Here is a 17,692-nt window from a genome sequence, read left to right as displayed (position 1 = left end):
CGCCGCGCCTATACATCGCTCCGAGCATCCACGCCGCGCCTATACATCGCTCCGAGCATCCACGCCGCGCCTATACATCGCTCCGAGCATCCACGCCGTGCCTATACATCGCTCCGAGCATCCACGCCGTGCCTATACATCGCTCCGAGCATCCACGCCGTGCCTATACATCGCTCCGAGCGTCCACGCCGCGCCTATACATCGCTTCGAGCGTCCACGCCGCGCCTATACATCGCTCCGAGCATCCACGCCGTGCCTATACATTGCTCCGAGCATCCACGCCGCGCCTATACATCGCTTCGAGCGTCCACGCCGCGCCTATACATCGCTCCGAGCGTCCACGCCGCGCCTATACATCGCTCCGAGCATCCACGCCGCGCCTATACATCGCTTCGAGTGTCCATGCCGCGCTGCGCCTATATATCGCTTAGAGCATCCACCCCGCGCCTATACATCGCTGAGCGTCCATGCCGCGCCTATACATGGCTGACCGTCCACGCCGTGCCTATACATCGCTCAGAGTGTCCACGCCGTGCTGCGCCTATATATCGCTTAGAGCATCCACGCCGTGCCTATACATCGCTCCGAGCGTCCATGCCGTGCCTATACATCGCTCCAAGCATCCAAGCCGCGCTCATAACTGGCAGAAGGTGCGGGCCTGGGACAGAGCACTCGTCACCATCAGAAGGCGCGGGGCTGGGACAGAGCACTCGTCACCAGCAGAAGGCGCGGGGCTGGGACGGAGCACTGGTCACCAGCAGAAAGCGCGGGGCTGGGACGGAGCACTGGTCACCAGCAGAAGGCACGGGGCTGGGACAGAGCGTTCATAACTGGCACAGCTGAACAGTTACGTCCTGGGAAGTGACGCCGCCCCGACACTCACCTGTACTGCCACACTTTACTGCTCACCCCCCGGGGCGGCGCTCGGTGGTTGTGGGGGCTCGGGGTCAGGTCCAGCTTGCCATCGCTATCAGGGACTCTCATGGGCGGAGGGTCTCCCTGCATCCTGGAGCTGTCACTTGTCTCATGCGCAGTGTACGAGATGTCTGATGATAGAGAGCAGCAGCTGGCTCAGCTCCTGAATGTCTTGTGGTTGTCGAGACGTCTCTCGGGGTTGTTGGGACGTCTCTTTCTCTCTCGGTTGTCGGGACGTCTCTTTCTCTCCCGGTTGTCGGGACGTCTCTCTCTGTTGTCGGGACGTCTCTCTCTCCCGGTTGTCGGGACGTCTCTCTCTCTCCCGGTTGTCGGGACGTCTCTCTCTCTCCCGGTTGTCGGGACGTTTCTCTCTCTCCCGGTTGTCGGGACGTTTCTCTCTCTCGGTTGTCGGGACGTTTCTCTCTCTCGGTTGTCGGGACGTTTCTCTCTCTCGGTTGTCGGGACGTTTCTCTCTCTCCCGGTTGTCGGGACGTTTCTCTCTCTCCCGGTTGTCGGGACGTTTCTCTCTCTCCCGGTTGTCGGGACGTTTCTCTCTCTCCCGGTTGTCGGGACGACTCTCTCTCCCGGTTGTCGGGACGTTTCTCTCTCTCGGTTGTCGGGACGTCTCTCTCTCCCGGTTGTCGGGACGTTTCTCTCTCTCGGTTGTCGGGACGTTTCTCTCTCTCTCGGTTGTCGGGGCGTTTCTCTCTCTCGGTTGTCGGGGCGTCTCTCTCTCTCGGTTGTCGGTACGTCTCTCTCTCTTGGTTGTCGGGACGTCTCTCTCTCCCGGTTGTTGGGACGTCACTTTCTTGGTTGTTGGGACGTCTCTCTTGGTTGTCGGGACGTCTCTCGGTTGTCGGGACGTCACTCTCGGTTGTCGGGACGTCTCTCTCTCTCCCAGGACGTCTCTCTCTCTTGGTTGTCGGGACGTTTCTCTCTCCCGGTTGTTGGGACGTCACTTTCTTGGTTGTTGGGACGTCTCTCTTGGTTGTCGGGACGTCTCTCGGTTGTCGGGACGTCACTCTCGGTTGTCGGGACGTCACTCTCTCTCCCGGTACGTCTCTCTCTCTTGGTTGTCGGGACGTTTCTCTCTCCCGGTTGTCAGGACGTCACTTTCTTGGTTGTTGGGACGTCACTCTCGGTTGTCAGGACGTCTCCCGGTACGTCTCTCTCTCTTGGTTGTCAGGACGTCACTCTCGGTTGTCAGGACGTCACTCTCGGTTGTCGGGACGTCACTCTCGGTTGTCGGGACGTCTCTCTCTCTTGGTTGTCGGGACGTCTCTCTCTCTTGGTTGTCGGGACGTCACTTTCTTGGTTGTCAGGACGTCTCTCGGTTGTCGGGACGTCTCTCGGTTGTCGGGACGTCTCCCCGTACAGGGGCAGCAGTTTTCTATCCGGGTGGGGTCCGTAGATTACAGGGGCGGCAGCTCCTGCGCGTTATACCGGGTGGCCGGGCTGTACACAGGCAGCAGGACCGTATGTGAGGTCACATGACAGCTGGAGGCGGCTCTGCTCGTCACTCAGGCCGCTAGGACCTACAGGCGGCTCCGCTCTCCGTCACCAGCTCCCGGCGCTGTGCCCCGCTTTCTCCATGACGCCCCCGCAGTTTTCCCTCTGCAGGGCGAGAAGCCTTCCGTCACTTCCGGGTTACGACAGACGTCCTCACGCACACTTCCGGGAGCGCCATTTTGCTTCCTGGAAACTGTCTGAAAGGGGGCGGATCACGTGACCAGATCTTTGCCTCTGATTTGTGCTACGTCATTGCCGGGGGCTTTATATGGAGGAGGCTCCGGTCCCCTGGCCACACGGGCGGTCACTGCCGGCACAGGGCGGACGTCCTTGTTGCGCCTCTCATGTTGCCCCCTTACTTTCCCCAATATCGTTGTTCCAGGTTTCTGCCCCTTGATGACGTCCTCACAGCGTCCATGGTGGATCTGATGCCTGCAGAGGTTTTTGTCCCTTCTGACAACTTTCCACAGTGAGATCCTTGGCTGTGTTGTCAGCTGTTTATGGACCAGGAAATGTCAGGACACTTTCTCTGGGGCTAATCAGGAGCACTGACTACTGTGTAACATGGGGGAGCTGTGATCGGCCGATTCTGCGCACAACCACAGCCCTGATTATAGGGGTGTGCACACTTATGCAACCGCAGTATTGTCGGTTTGTTTCCTCCTCAGTGATTTCTACAGATTATGGTCGATATTAAGGCTAAGTTCACACACTGCGTTTTACAGCAAAGTCTATGAGCTCTCAGAAATCTCTGCGCACGTTCGGTTTATTTTTCTGATCGATTTGACAAACTGCAGCTTCAAGGAAACACCGATTCACTGCAAAAAAGCAAAAGCCGCAGGTAGCTGTTTTTTTGCTGAGTTTTTGGTGCAATAACCTTAAAGGGGTGTGCCCGCGGTCAGTAATCCCTGAGGAGGGGGGTGTGAGGACTTGTGCAGCGTCCGGAGGTTCCCGCACAGTGGGGGGGATTTCTACAGATCCCATGGCCGCTATGTGTGCACAGACGCCTGCGGATCACTGAGGAGACGGACATGGGGCGCGTCTCTCCAGACTGCAGCAGGTACATGAGCCGCGAGGAGCCTCCACCACAGAGACGACCTCAATACAATGTATCACACGCGATCAGAGGAGTCCCCTGCGCTCCACAGACGGCAGCAGCGGCCAAGTGCTGCTCCACAGCGTCTGCACATACCCGAAGGAGGTTGCATCATGATTGTTGGGGGCACTGAACTTTATCAGCATGCACAACAGACAACAAACAGGCAGCACAAATGTAATGGAAGCAGCTTCTTCACTGCAAATAGAGCAGGATTTGTCTACAAAAAACAGCGAAAACGCAATGTGTGAACATAACCATAAAGAGAAAAAGCCCTGAGATGGTAATTTGTAAATCCGTATAATGGCGGCTCATCTGTCCGTGTTGTAACTCACAATAAAAAGTGGAAATCCACCACGTGTGAAGAGATGCTAAACGCAATCGTCTCATACATCATTATTTTAGTCTGAGTACAGTGTCTGGGGGGGGGGAGGACGTTACTGACGTATCTGCAGTTATCATCCCCGACGTACACGTAGTTATCCCGGGGGACGTTACTGACGTATCTGTAGTTATCATCCCCGACGTACACGTAGTTATCCCGGGGGACGTTACTGACGTATCTGCAGTTATCATCCCCGACGTACACGTAGTTATCCCGGGGGACGTTACTGACGTATCTGCAGTTATCATCCCCGACGTACACGTAGTTATCCCGGGGGACGTTACTGACGTATCTGTAGTTATCATCCCCGACGTACACGTAGTTATCCCGGGGGACGTTACTGACGTATCTGTAGTTATCATCCCCGACGTACACGTAGTTATCCCGGGGGACGTTACTGACGTATCTGTAGTTATCATCCCCGACGTACACGTAGTTATCCCGGGGGATGTTACTGACGTATCTGCAGTTATCCTGGGGGACATTACTGACGTATCTGTAGTTATCATCCCCGACGTACACGTAGTTATCCCGGGGGACGTTACTGACGTATCTGCAGTTATCATCCCCGACGTACACGTAGTTATCCCGGGGGACGTTACTGACGTATCTGCAGTTATCATCCCCGACGTATACGTAGTTATCCCGGGGGATGTTACTGACGTATCTGTAGTTATCATCCCCGACGTACACGTAGTTATCCCGGGGGACGTTACTGACGTATCTGTAGTTATCATCCCCGACGTACACGTAGTTATCCCGGGGGACGTTACTGACGTATCTGTAGTTATCATCCCCGACGTACACGTAGTTATCCCGGGGGACGTTACTGACGTATCTGTAGTTATCATCCCCGACGTACACGTAGTTATCCCGGGGGACGTTACTGACGTATCTGCAGTTATCATCCCCGACGTACACGTAGTTATCCCGGGGGACGTTACTGACGTATCTGTAGTTATCATCCCCGACGTACACGTAGTTATCCCGGGGGACGTTACTGACGTATCTGTAGTTATCATCCCCGACGTACACGTAGTTATCCCGGGGGATGTTACTGACGTATCTGCAGTTATCATCCCCGACGTATACGTAGTTATCCCGGGGGACATTACTGACGTATCTGTAGTTATCATCCCTGACGTACACGTAGTTATCCTGGGGGACGTTACTGACGTATCTGTAGTTATCATCCCCGACGTACACGTAGTTATCCTGGGGGACGTTACTGACGTATCTGTAGTTATCATCCCCGACGTACACGTAGTTATCCCGGGGGACGTTACTGACGTATCTGCAGTTATCATCCCCGACGTACACGTAGTTATCCCGGGGGACGTTACTGACGTATCTGTAGTTATCATCCCCGACGTACACGTAGTTATCCTGGGGGACGTTACTGACGTATCTGTAGTTATCATCCCCGACGTATACGTAGTTATCCCGGGGGACATTACTGACGTATCTGTAGTTATCATCCCCGACGTACACGTAGTTATCCTGGGGGACGTTACTAACGTATCTGCAGTTATCATCCCCGAAGTACACGTAGTTATCCTGGGGGACGTTACTGACGTATCTGCAGTTATCATCCCCGACGTACACGTAGTTATCCCGGGGGACGTTACTGACGTATCTGCAGTTATCATCCCCGACGTACACGTAGTTATCCTGGGGGACGTTACTGACGTATCTGTAGTTATCATCCCCGACGTACACGTAGTTATCCCGGGGGACATTACTGACGTATCTGTAGTTATCATCCCCGACATACACGTAGTTATCCCGGGGGACGTTACTGACGTATCTGCAGTTATCATCCCCGACGTACACGTAGTTATCCCGGGGGACATTACTGACGTATCTGTAGTTATCATCCCCGACGTACACGTAGTTATCCCGGGGGACGTTACTGACGTATCTGTAGTTATCATCCCCGACATATACGTAGTTATCCCGGGGGACGTTACTGACGTATCTGTAGTTATCATCCCCGACATATACGTAGTTATCCCGGGGGACATTACTGACGTATCTGTAGTTATCATCCTTGACGTACACGTAGTTATCCCGGGGGACGTTACTGACGTATCTGTAGTTATCATCCCCGACATATACGTAGTTATCCCGGGGGACATTACTGACGTATCTGTAGTTATCATCCTTGACGTACACGTGGTTATCCCGGGGGACGTTACTGACGTATCTGCAGTTATCATCCCTGACGTATACGTAGTTATCCTGGGGGACGTTACTGACGTATCTGCAGTTATCCTGGGGGACATTACTGACGTATCTGTAGTTATCATCCCCGACGTATACGTAGTTATCCTGGGGGACGTTACTAACGTATCTGCAGTTATCATCCCCGACGTACACGTAGTTATCCCGGGGGACGTTACTGACGTATCTGCAGTTATCATCCCCGACGTACACGTAGTTATCACGGGGGACGTTACTGACGTATCTGTAGTTATCATCCCCGACGTACACGTAGTTATCCCGGGGGACGTTACTGACGTATCTGTAGTTATCATCCCCGACATATACGTAGTTATCCCGGGGGACGTTACTGACGTATCTGTAGTTATCATCCCCGACATATACGTAGTTATCCCGGGGGACATTACTGACGTATCTGTAGTTATCATCCTTGACGTACACGTGGTTATCCCGGGGGACGTTACTGACGTATCTGTAGTTATCATCCCTGACGTACACGTAGTTATCGTGGAGGACGTTACTGACGTATCTGCAGTTATCATCCCCGACGTACACGTAGTTATCCTGGGGGATGTTACTGACGTATCTGTAGTTATCATCCCCGACGTACACGTAGTTATCCCGGGGGACGTTACTGACGTATCTGTAGTTATCATCCCCGACGTATACGTAGTTATCCCGGGGGACGTTACTGACGTATCTGTAGTTATCATCCCCGACGTATACGTAGTTATCCCGGGGGACGTTACTGACGTATCTGTAGTTATCATCCCCGACGTACACGTAGTTATCCCGGGGGACGTTACTGACGTATCTGCAGTTATCATCCCCGACGTATACGTAGTTATCCCGGGGGACGTTACTGACGTATCTGTAGTTATCATCCCCGACGTACACGTAGTTATCCCGGGGGACGTTACTGACGTATCTGTAGTTATCATCCCCGACGTACACGTAGTTATCCCGGGGGACATTACTGACGTATCTGTAGTTATCATCCCCGACGTACACGTAGTTATCCCGGGGGACGTTACCGACGTATCTGCAGTTATCATCCCCGACGTATACGTAGTTATCCCGGGGGACGTTACTGACGTATCTGTAGTTATCATCCCCGACGTACACGTAGTTATCCCGGGGGACGTTACTGACGTATCTGTAGTTATCATCCCCGACGTATACGTAGTTATCCCGGGGGATGTTACTGACGTATCTGTAGTTATCATCCCCGACGTATACGTAGTTATCCCGGGGGACGTTACTGACGTATCTGTAGTTATCATCCCCGACGTACACGTAGTTATCCCGGGGGACGTTACTGACGTATCTGCAGTTATCATCCCCGACGTATACGTAGTTATCCCGGGGGACGTTACTGACGTATCTGTAGTTATCATCCCCGACGTATACGTAGTTATCCCGGGGGACGTTACTGACGTATCTGAAGTTATCATCCCCGACGTATACGTAGTTATCCCGGGGGACGTTACTGACGTATCTGTAGTTATCATCCCCGACGTACACGTAGTTATCCCGGGGGACGTTACTGACGTATCTGCAGTTATCATCCCCGACGTACACGTAGTTATCCCGGGGGACGTTACTGACGTATCTGTAGTTATCATCCCCGACGTACACGTAGTTATCCCGGGGGACGTTACTGACGTATCTGTAGTTATCATCCCCGACGTATGCGTAGTTATCCCGGGGGACGTTACTGACGTATCTGTAGTTATCATCCCCGACGTATACGTAGTTATCCCGGGGGACGTTACTGACGTATCTGTAGTTATCATCCCCGACGTATACGTAGTTATCCCGGGGGACGTTACTGACGTATCTGCAGTTATCATCCCCGACGTACACGTAGTTATCCTGGGGGACGTTACTGACGTATCTGTAGTTATCATCCCCGACGTATACGTAGTTATCCTGGGGGATGTTACTGACGTATCTGTAGTTATCATCCCCGACGTATACGTAGTTATCCCGGGGGACGTTACTGACGTATCTGTAGTTATCATCCCCGACGTACACGTAGTTATCCCGGGGGACGTTACTGACGTATCTGCAGTTATCATCCCCGACGTACACGTAGTTATCCCGGGGGACGTTACTGACGTATCTGTAGTTATCATCCCCGACGTACACGTAGTTATCCCGGGGGACGTTACTGACGTATCTGTAGTTATCATCCCCGACGTACACGTAGTTATCCTGGGGGACGTTACTGACGTATCTGCAGTTATCATCCCCGACGTACACGTAGTTATCCCGGGGGACGTTACTGACGTATCTGTAGTTATCATCCCCGACGTACACGTAGTTATCCCGGGGGACGTTACTGACGTATCTGTAGTTATCATCCCCGACGTACACGTAGTTATCCCGGGGGACGTTACTGACGTATCTGTAGTTATCATCCCCGACGTATACGTAGTTATCCCGGGGGATGTTACTGACGTATCTGTAGTTATCATCCCCGACGTATACGTAGTTATCCCGGGGGATGTTACTGACGTATCTGTAGTTATCATCCCCGACGTACACGTAGTTATCCTGGGGGACGTTACTGACGTATCTGCAGTTATCATCCCCGGCGTACACGTAGTTATCCCGGGGGACGTTACTGACGTATCTGTAGTTATCATCCCCGACATATACTTAGTTATCCCGGGGGACGTTACTGACGTATCTGTAGTTATCATCCCCGACATATACGTAGTTATCCCGGGGGACGTTACTGACGTATCTGTAGTTATCATCCCCGACATATACGTAGTTATCCCGGGGGACATTACTGACGTATCTGTAGTTATCATCCCCGACGTACACGTAGTTATCCCGGGGGACGTTACTGACGTATCTGTAGTTATCATCCCCGACATATACGTAGTTATCCCGGGGGACATTACTGACGTATCTGTAGTTATCATCCTTGACGTACACGTAGTTATCCCGGGGGACGTTACTGACGTATCTGTAGTTATCATCCCCGACGTACACGTAGTTATCCCGGGGGACGTTACTGACGTATCTGTAGTTATCATCCCCGACATATACGTAGTTATCCCGGGGGACATTACTGACGTATCTGTAGTTATCATCCTTGACGTACACGTAGTTATCCCGGGGGACATTACTGACGTATCTGTAGTTATCATCCTTGACGTACACGTAGTTATCCCGGGGGACGTTACTGACGTATCTGTAGTTATCATCCCCGACGTATACGTAGTTATCCCGGGGGACGTTACTGACGTATCTGTAGTTATCATCCCCGACGTACACGTAGTTATCCCGGGGGACGTTACTGACGTATCTGCAGTTATCATCCCCGACGTATACGTAGTTATCCCGGGGGACGTTACTGACGTATCTGTAGTTATCATCCCCGACGTACACGTAGTTATCCCGGGGGACGTTACTGACGTATCTGTAGTTATCATCCCCGACGTACACGTAGTTATCCCGGGGGACGTTACCGACGTATCTGCAGTTATCATCCCCGACGTATACGTAGTTATCCCGGGGGACGTTACTGACGTATCTGTAGTTATCATCCCCGACGTACACGTAGTTATCCCGGGGGACGTTACTGACGTATCTGTAGTTATCATCCCCGACGTATACGTAGTTATCCCGGGGGATGTTACTGACGTATCTGTAGTTATCATCCCCGACGTATACGTAGTTATCCCGGGGGACGTTACTGACGTATCTGTAGTTATCATCCCCGACGTACACGTAGTTATCCCGGGGGACGTTACTGACGTATCTGCAGTTATCATCCCCGACGTATACGTAGTTATCCCGGGGGACGTTACTGACGTATCTGTAGTTATCATCCCCGACGTATACGTAGTTATCCCGGGGGACGTTACTGACGTATCTGAAGTTATCATCCCCGACGTATACGTAGTTATCCCGGGGGACGTTACTGACGTATCTGTAGTTATCATCCCCGACGTACACGTAGTTATCCCGGGGGACGTTACTGACGTATCTGCAGTTATCATCCCCGACGTACACGTAGTTATCCCGGGGGACGTTACTGACGTATCTGTAGTTATCATCCCCGACGTACACGTAGTTATCCCGGGGGACGTTACTGACGTATCTGTAGTTATCATCCCCGACGTATGCGTAGTTATCCCGGGGGACGTTACTGACGTATCTGTAGTTATCATCCCCGACGTATACGTAGTTATCCCGGGGGACGTTACTGACGTATCTGCAGTTATCATCCCCGACGTATACATAGTTATCCCGGGGGACGTTACTGACGTATCTGCAGTTATCATCCCCGACGTACACGTAGTTATCCTGGGGGACGTTACTGACGTATCTGTAGTTATCATCCCCGACGTATACGTAGTTATCCTGGGGGATGTTACTGACGTATCTGTAGTTATCATCCCCGACGTATACGTAGTTATCCCGGGGGACGTTACTGACGTATCTGTAGTTATCATCCCCGACGTACACGTAGTTATCCTGGGGGACGTTACTGACGTATCTGTAGTTATCATCCCCGACGTACACGTAGTTATCCCGGGGGACGTTACTGACGTATCTGTAGTTATCATCCCTGACGTACACGTAGTTATCCCGGGGGACGTTACTGACGTATCTGTAGTTATCATCCCCGACGTACACGTAGTTATCCCGGGGGACGTTACTGACGTATCTGTAGTTATCATCCCCGACGTACACGTAGTTATCCTGGGGGACGTTACTGACGTATCTGCAGTTATCATCCCCGACGTACACGTAGTTATCCCGGGGGACGTTACTGACGTATCTGTAGTTATCATCCCCGACATATACGTAGTTATCCCGGGGGACGTTACTGACGTATCTGTAGTTATCATCCCCGACATATACGTAGTTATCCCGGGGGACATTACTGACGTATCTGTAGTTATCATCCTTGACGTACACGTAGTTATCCCGGGGGACGTTACTGACGTATCTGTACTTATCATCCCCGACGTACACGTAGTTATCCTGGGGGATGTTACTGACGTATCTGTAGTTATCATCCCCGAAATATACGTAGTTATCCCGGGGGACATTACTGACGTATCTGTAGTTATCATCCTTGACGTACACGTAGTTATCCCGGGGGACGTTACTGACGTATCTGCAGTTATCATCCCTGACGTATACGTAGTTATCAAGGGGGACGTTACTGACGTATCTGTAGTTATCATCCCCGACGTACACGTAGTTATCCCGGGGGACGTTACTGACGTATCTGCAGTTATCCTGGGGGACATTACTGACGTATCTGTAGTTATCATCCCCGACGTACACATAGTTATCCTGGGGGACGTTACTAACGTATCTGCAGTTATCATCCCCGACGTACACGTAGTTATCCCGGGGGACGTTACTGACGTATCTGCAGTTATCATCCCCGACGTACACGTAGTTATCCCGGGGGACATTACTGACGTATCTGTAGTTATCATCCTTGACGTACACGTAGTTATCCTGGGGGACGTTACCGACGTATCTGTAGTTATCATCCCCGACGTACACGTAGTTATCCTGGGGGACGTTACTGACGTATCTGTAGTTATCATCCCCGACGTATACGTAGTTATCCCGGGGGACGTTACTGACGTATCTGCAGTTATCATCCCCGACGTATACGTAGTTATCCCGGGGGACGTTACTGACGTATCTGCAGTTATCATCCCCGACGTACACGTAGTTATCCTGGGGGACGTTACTGACGTATCTGTAGTTATCATCCCCGACGTACACGTAGTTATCCTGGGGGACGTTACTGACGTATCTGCAGTTATCATCCCCGACGTACACGTAGTTATCCTGGGGGACGTTACTGACGTATCTGTAGTTATCATCCCCGACGTATACGTAGTTATCCCGGGGGACGTTACTGACGTATCTGTAGTTATCATCCCCGACGTACACGTAGTTATCCTGGGGGACGTTACTGACGTATCTGTAGTTATCATCCCCGACGTACACGTAGTTATCCTGGGGGACGTTACTGACGTATCTGCAGTTATCATCCCCGACGTACACGTAGTTATCCCGGGGGACGTTACTGACGTATCTGTAGTTATCATCCCCGACGTACACGTAGTTATCCTGGGGGACGTTACTGACGTATCTGTAGTTATCCCGGGGGACGTTACTGACGTATCTGCAGTTATCATCCCCGACGTACACGTAGTTATCCCGGGGGACGTTACTGACGTATCTGTAGTTATCATCCCCGACGTATACGTAGTTATCCCGGGGGACGTTACTGACGTATCTGCAGTTATCATCCCCGACGTACACGTAGTTATCCTGGGGGACGTTACTGACGTATCTGTAGTTATCATCCCCGACGTACACGTAGTTATCCTGGGGGATGTTACTGACGTATCTGTAGTTATCATCCCCGAAATATACGTAGTTATCCCGGGGGACATTACTGACGTATCTGTAGTTATCATCCTTGACGTACACGTAGTTATCCCGGGGGACGTTACTGACGTATCTGCAGTTATCATCCCTGACGTATACGTAGTTATCAAGGGGGACGTTACTGACGTATCTGTAGTTATCATCCCCGACGTACACGTAGTTATCCCGGGGGACGTTACTGACGTATCTGCAGTTATCCTGGGGGACATTACTGACGTATCTGTAGTTATCATCCCCGACGTACACATAGTTATCCTGGGGGACGTTACTAACGTATCTGCAGTTATCATCCCCGACGTACACGTAGTTATCCCGGGGGACGTTACTGACGTATCTGCAGTTATCATCCCCGACGTACACGTAGTTATCCCGGGGGACATTACTGACGTATCTGTAGTTATCATCCTTGACGTACACGTAGTTATCCTGGGGGACGTTACCGACGTATCTGTAGTTATCATCCCCGACGTACACGTAGTTATCCTGGGGGACGTTACTGACGTATCTGTAGTTATCATCCCCGACGTATACGTAGTTATCCCGGGGGACGTTACTGACGTATCTGCAGTTATCATCCCCGACGTATACGTAGTTATCCCGGGGGACGTTACTGACGTATCTGCAGTTATCATCCCCGACGTACACGTAGTTATCCTGGGGGACGTTACTGACGTATCTGTAGTTATCATCCCCGACGTACACGTAGTTATCCTGGGGGACGTTACTGACGTATCTGCAGTTATCATCCCCGACGTACACGTAGTTATCCTGGGGGACGTTACTGACGTATCTGTAGTTATCATCCCCGACGTATACGTAGTTATCCCGGGGGACGTTACTGACGTATCTGTAGTTATCATCCCCGACGTACACGTAGTTATCCTGGGGGACGTTACTGACGTATCTGTAGTTATCATCCCCGACGTACACGTAGTTATCCTGGGGGACGTTACTGACGTATCTGCAGTTATCATCCCCGACGTACACGTAGTTATCCCGGGGGACGTTACTGACGTATCTGTAGTTATCATCCCCGACGTACACGTAGTTATCCTGGGGGACGTTACTGACGTATCTGTAGTTATCCCGGGGGACGTTACTGACGTATCTGCAGTTATCATCCCCGACGTACACGTAGTTATCCCGGGGGACGTTACTGACGTATCTGTAGTTATCATCCCCGACGTATACGTAGTTATCCCGGGGGACGTTACTGACGTATCTGCAGTTATCATCCCCGACGTACACGTAGTTATCCTGGGGGACGTTACTGACGTATCTGTAGTTATCATCCCCGACGTACACGTAGTTATCCCGGGGGACGTTACCTACGTATCTGTAGTTATCATCCCTGATGTACACGTAGTTATCCTGGGGGACGTTACTGACGTATCTGTAGTTATCCTGGGGGACGTTACTGACGTATCTGTAGTTATCATCCCCGACGTACACGTAGTTATCCCGGGGGATGTTACTGACGTATCTGTAGTTATCATCCCCGACGTATACGTAGTTATCCCGGGGGACGTTACTGACGTATCTGCAGTTATCATCCCCGACGTACACGTAGTTATCCTGGGGGACGTTACCGACGTATCTGTAGTTATCATCCCTGATGTACACGTAGTTATCCTGGGGGACGTTACTGACGTATCTGTAGTTATCCCGGGGGACGTTACTGACGTATCTGTAGTTATCATCCCCGACGTATACGTAGTTATCCTGGGGGACGTTAATGACGTATCTGCAGTTATCATCCCCGACGTACACGTAGTTATCCTGGGGGACGTTACTGATGTATCTGTAGTTATCATCCCCGACGTACACGTAGATATCCCGGGGGACGTTACTGACGTATCTGTAGTTATCATCCCTGATGTACACGCAGTTATCCTGGGGGACGTTACTGACGTATCTGTAGTTATCATCCCCGACGTACACGTAGTTATCCTGGGGGACGTTACTGACGTATCTGTAGTTATCATCCCCGACGTATACGTAGTTATCCCGGGGGATGTTACTGACGTATCTGTAGTTATCATCCCCGACGTACATGTAGTTATCCCGGGGGACGTTACTGACGTATCTGTAGTTATCATCCCCGACGTACACGTAGTTATCCTGGGGGACGTTACTGACGTATCTGCAGTTATCATCCCCGACGTACACGTAGTTATCCCGGGGGACGTTACTGATGTATCTGTAGTTATCATCCCCGACGTACACGTAGTTATCCCGGGGGATGTTACTGACGTATCTGTAGTTATCATCCCCGACGTACATGTAGTTATCCCGGGGGACGTTACTGACGTATCTGTAGTTATCATCCCCGACGTACACGTAGTTATCCCGGGGGACTTTACTGACGTATCTGCAGTTATCATCCCCGACGTATACGTAGTTATCCCGGGGGACGTTACTGACGTATCTGTAGTTATCATCCCCGACGTACACGTAGTTATCCTGGGGGACGTTACTGACGTATCTGTAGTTATCATCCCCGACGTATACGTAGTTATCCTGGGGGATGTTACTGACGTATCTGTAGTTATCATCCCCGACGTACACGTAGTTATCCCGGGGGACGTTACTGACGTATCTGTAGTTATCATCCCCGACATATACGTAGTTATCCCGGGGGACGTTACTGACGTATCTGTAGTTATCATCCCCGACATATACGTAGTTATCCCGGGGGATGTTACTGACGTATCTGTAGTTATCATCCCCGACGTACACGTAGTTATCCTGGGGGACGTTACTGACGTATCTGTAGTTATCATCCCCGACGTACACGTAGTTATCCTGGGGGACGTTACCGACGTATCTGTAGTTATCATCCCCGACGTATACGTAGTTATCCCGGGGGACGTTACCGACGTATCTGTAGTTATCATCCCCGACGTACACGTAGTTATCCTGGGGGACGTTACTGACGTATCTGTAGTTATCATCCCCGACGTACACGTAGTTATCCTGGGGGACGTTACTGACGTATCTGTAGTTATCATCCCCGACGTACACGTAGTTATCCTGGGGGACGTTACCGACGTATCTGTAGTTATCATCCCTGACCTATCTGGTTAATAATGTAGTTATTATGCCCGGGGGACGACGTATATTCCTGTCCGGTCGGTGGCTTTCCTTAGGCTGATCCCATACACTTCTGTGTGTTATATTATGGTATTTCTGTAGTTGTGAGGACTCTCACCATAGAGCGAGTGTTAAACGGACCCCCGGATATCTGTCTGTGCAGTGAACCTTGGTGATTATCCTCAGTTGTTCTGTATGACAATGACCTCAGTGACAGCAGCCAAGGCCGGAGGTGCTGTGATTTCGGCTCGAGGCTCAGACCCCGGGCTGGGGACATCCTGTGCAGGGTTCCAGGGTTGAGGAGTTTATCTTTTCGGCGTCTGACAGTATTGCGCGCGGCCTCGAGGACATGGGATGTGTCAGCCAGGTGGACATCGGGTTTAGCATCCGACAATTTGAGGGTTTCTTCCCCATTATACCTGGTTTCTAGTGGTCAGAAGCAGCCGGCATCACTCTGATCCTCCTGTGCCAGGACGAGACGCTCGGACGGGCGGCCAGGACAAGACACTTGGAAGGGCGGCCAGGACAAAACACTCGGGCGGGCGGGGGCAGGACAACACGCTCGGATGGGGGGCCAAGACGAGACACTCGGGCGGGCAGGCAACATGCTCGGGTGGGGGGCCAGTAGGAGATGCTCGGGCGGGGGGCCAGGACGAGACACACGGGTGGGGGAGGCAGGTCGAGACGGTAAGGCGGGGAAGGGGGGCCAGGACGAGACTCTTGTCAGCATTTGAATGTTGTACGAGACTCTTGTCGGCATTTGACTGTTTATTGAAATAAATTACTCTGTTACAATAATTATCATCCACAGATAACAATCAGCCCCTGAGCAGACGGACACCCTATACCCCGCCATGACCCCAGAGCCATGATCAGCCCCACTTTATCTGCCACGGGATAAAATGCTGGGTATCTCCTTTAGAAAGATGCTAAGTAAGGGACTGACACAGAAGGTGCAGCTCGGACCCCTCAGACTATGGGACTGGAGGCCATGCCACAGGGTGGTGCTGCCGGGGGCTATCTTCTGCCTCTCCACCGGGTATGATCTTCATTCCTCTGCTGTGAATATTGTGCACAGAGATAGACAGCTCGGGGAGGATGCACAGGGTGTAGTATAGAGCGCCCCTCGCAGGGCGATGACGAGGTTGTCGACATGACCACTGACTTGATGGTACGAGGACACCTTGTAACAATTCTCGCACACAAATGTATTTCTGGACATTACAAGAAACCATGGAAATTGTGACCTTTCTTGTAAGGGGAGGCCCGTGCTCCTGGCGGCAGTGGTGGTGGTGGCGGCGTTTCACACCCTTCTGCTCACTGTATTATGTGACTGAACTTTAAGACAACACTGCTAGGCTGGGGGGGACATAAGTCAACGATTCGTCTGTTCCTGAGGTAGTGCGCTGCGTTATGGCCCTGGGATACTTGGCGCAGTGCACACGTGCTGTAAATGAGCAGCTGCACAATGTGAGCGCAGGAGGCCGTGACCCATCCGGACGCCATTACAGTTATTGTACGAGTAGCTCCTGCGTCCATAATGGAGGCTGTGTACGTTCTGGGACTTACAGGTCACAGGAAAGTGAGAGACGCAACCAGGACCCTGAAGACACCTGGACCCTAAACCTGGGCGGAGAGGATACTGCCTTCAGCCAATGAGCTGTCTGTATGCTAATGCCAGCACATATGTAGCAATAAGCTGAGCCAATCATATTGCTACAATGTATGTCCAGAGGAAGCCTATATAAACCCGGAGCAGGAGGTCATGAGCAGAGTTCTGCTTGGATCCGGCCAGGTCTGCTGCGCTCCTGTACGCACTTGGATTTGGAGCAGCACAACATCTCCGGACGTCCCATGACAAGGCAAAGACAACACAGCAGGCGGGGGGCGGCCACAGCAGGAGGGGCGGCCACAGCAGGAGGGGCGGCCCAGAGCAGGAGGGGCGGGCCACGAGCAGGAGGGACGGGCCACAGCAGGAGGGGCGGCCACAGCAGGCGGGGCGGCCCAGAGCAGGCGGGGGG

General features: G+C 51.9%; 1 protein-coding gene across 1 annotated transcript in view; it reads right to left on the bottom strand.

Moving 5' to 3' along the window:
- Positions 1-2,563, bottom strand: part of OSBPL11 (oxysterol binding protein like 11) — a 51,826-nt gene extending 49,263 nt beyond the window's left edge. The window contains exon 1 of the mRNA XM_069732579.1: positions 884-2,563. Coding sequence (XP_069588680.1) covers positions 884-1,005 — 122 coding nt within the window. The 5' untranslated portion in view covers positions 1,006-2,563. The remainder of the gene's footprint in view (positions 1-883) is intronic.
- Positions 2,564-17,692: the final 15,129 nt, after the last annotated feature.

This window comes from Ranitomeya imitator, chromosome 7 (assembly GCF_032444005.1).
Source record: "Ranitomeya imitator isolate aRanImi1 chromosome 7, aRanImi1.pri, whole genome shotgun sequence".
Lineage (NCBI taxonomy): Eukaryota > Metazoa > Chordata > Amphibia > Anura > Dendrobatidae > Ranitomeya > Ranitomeya imitator.
The sequence above is the reverse complement of the archived record's forward strand: the minus strand, read 5'-3'. Positions and strand labels throughout refer to the sequence as shown.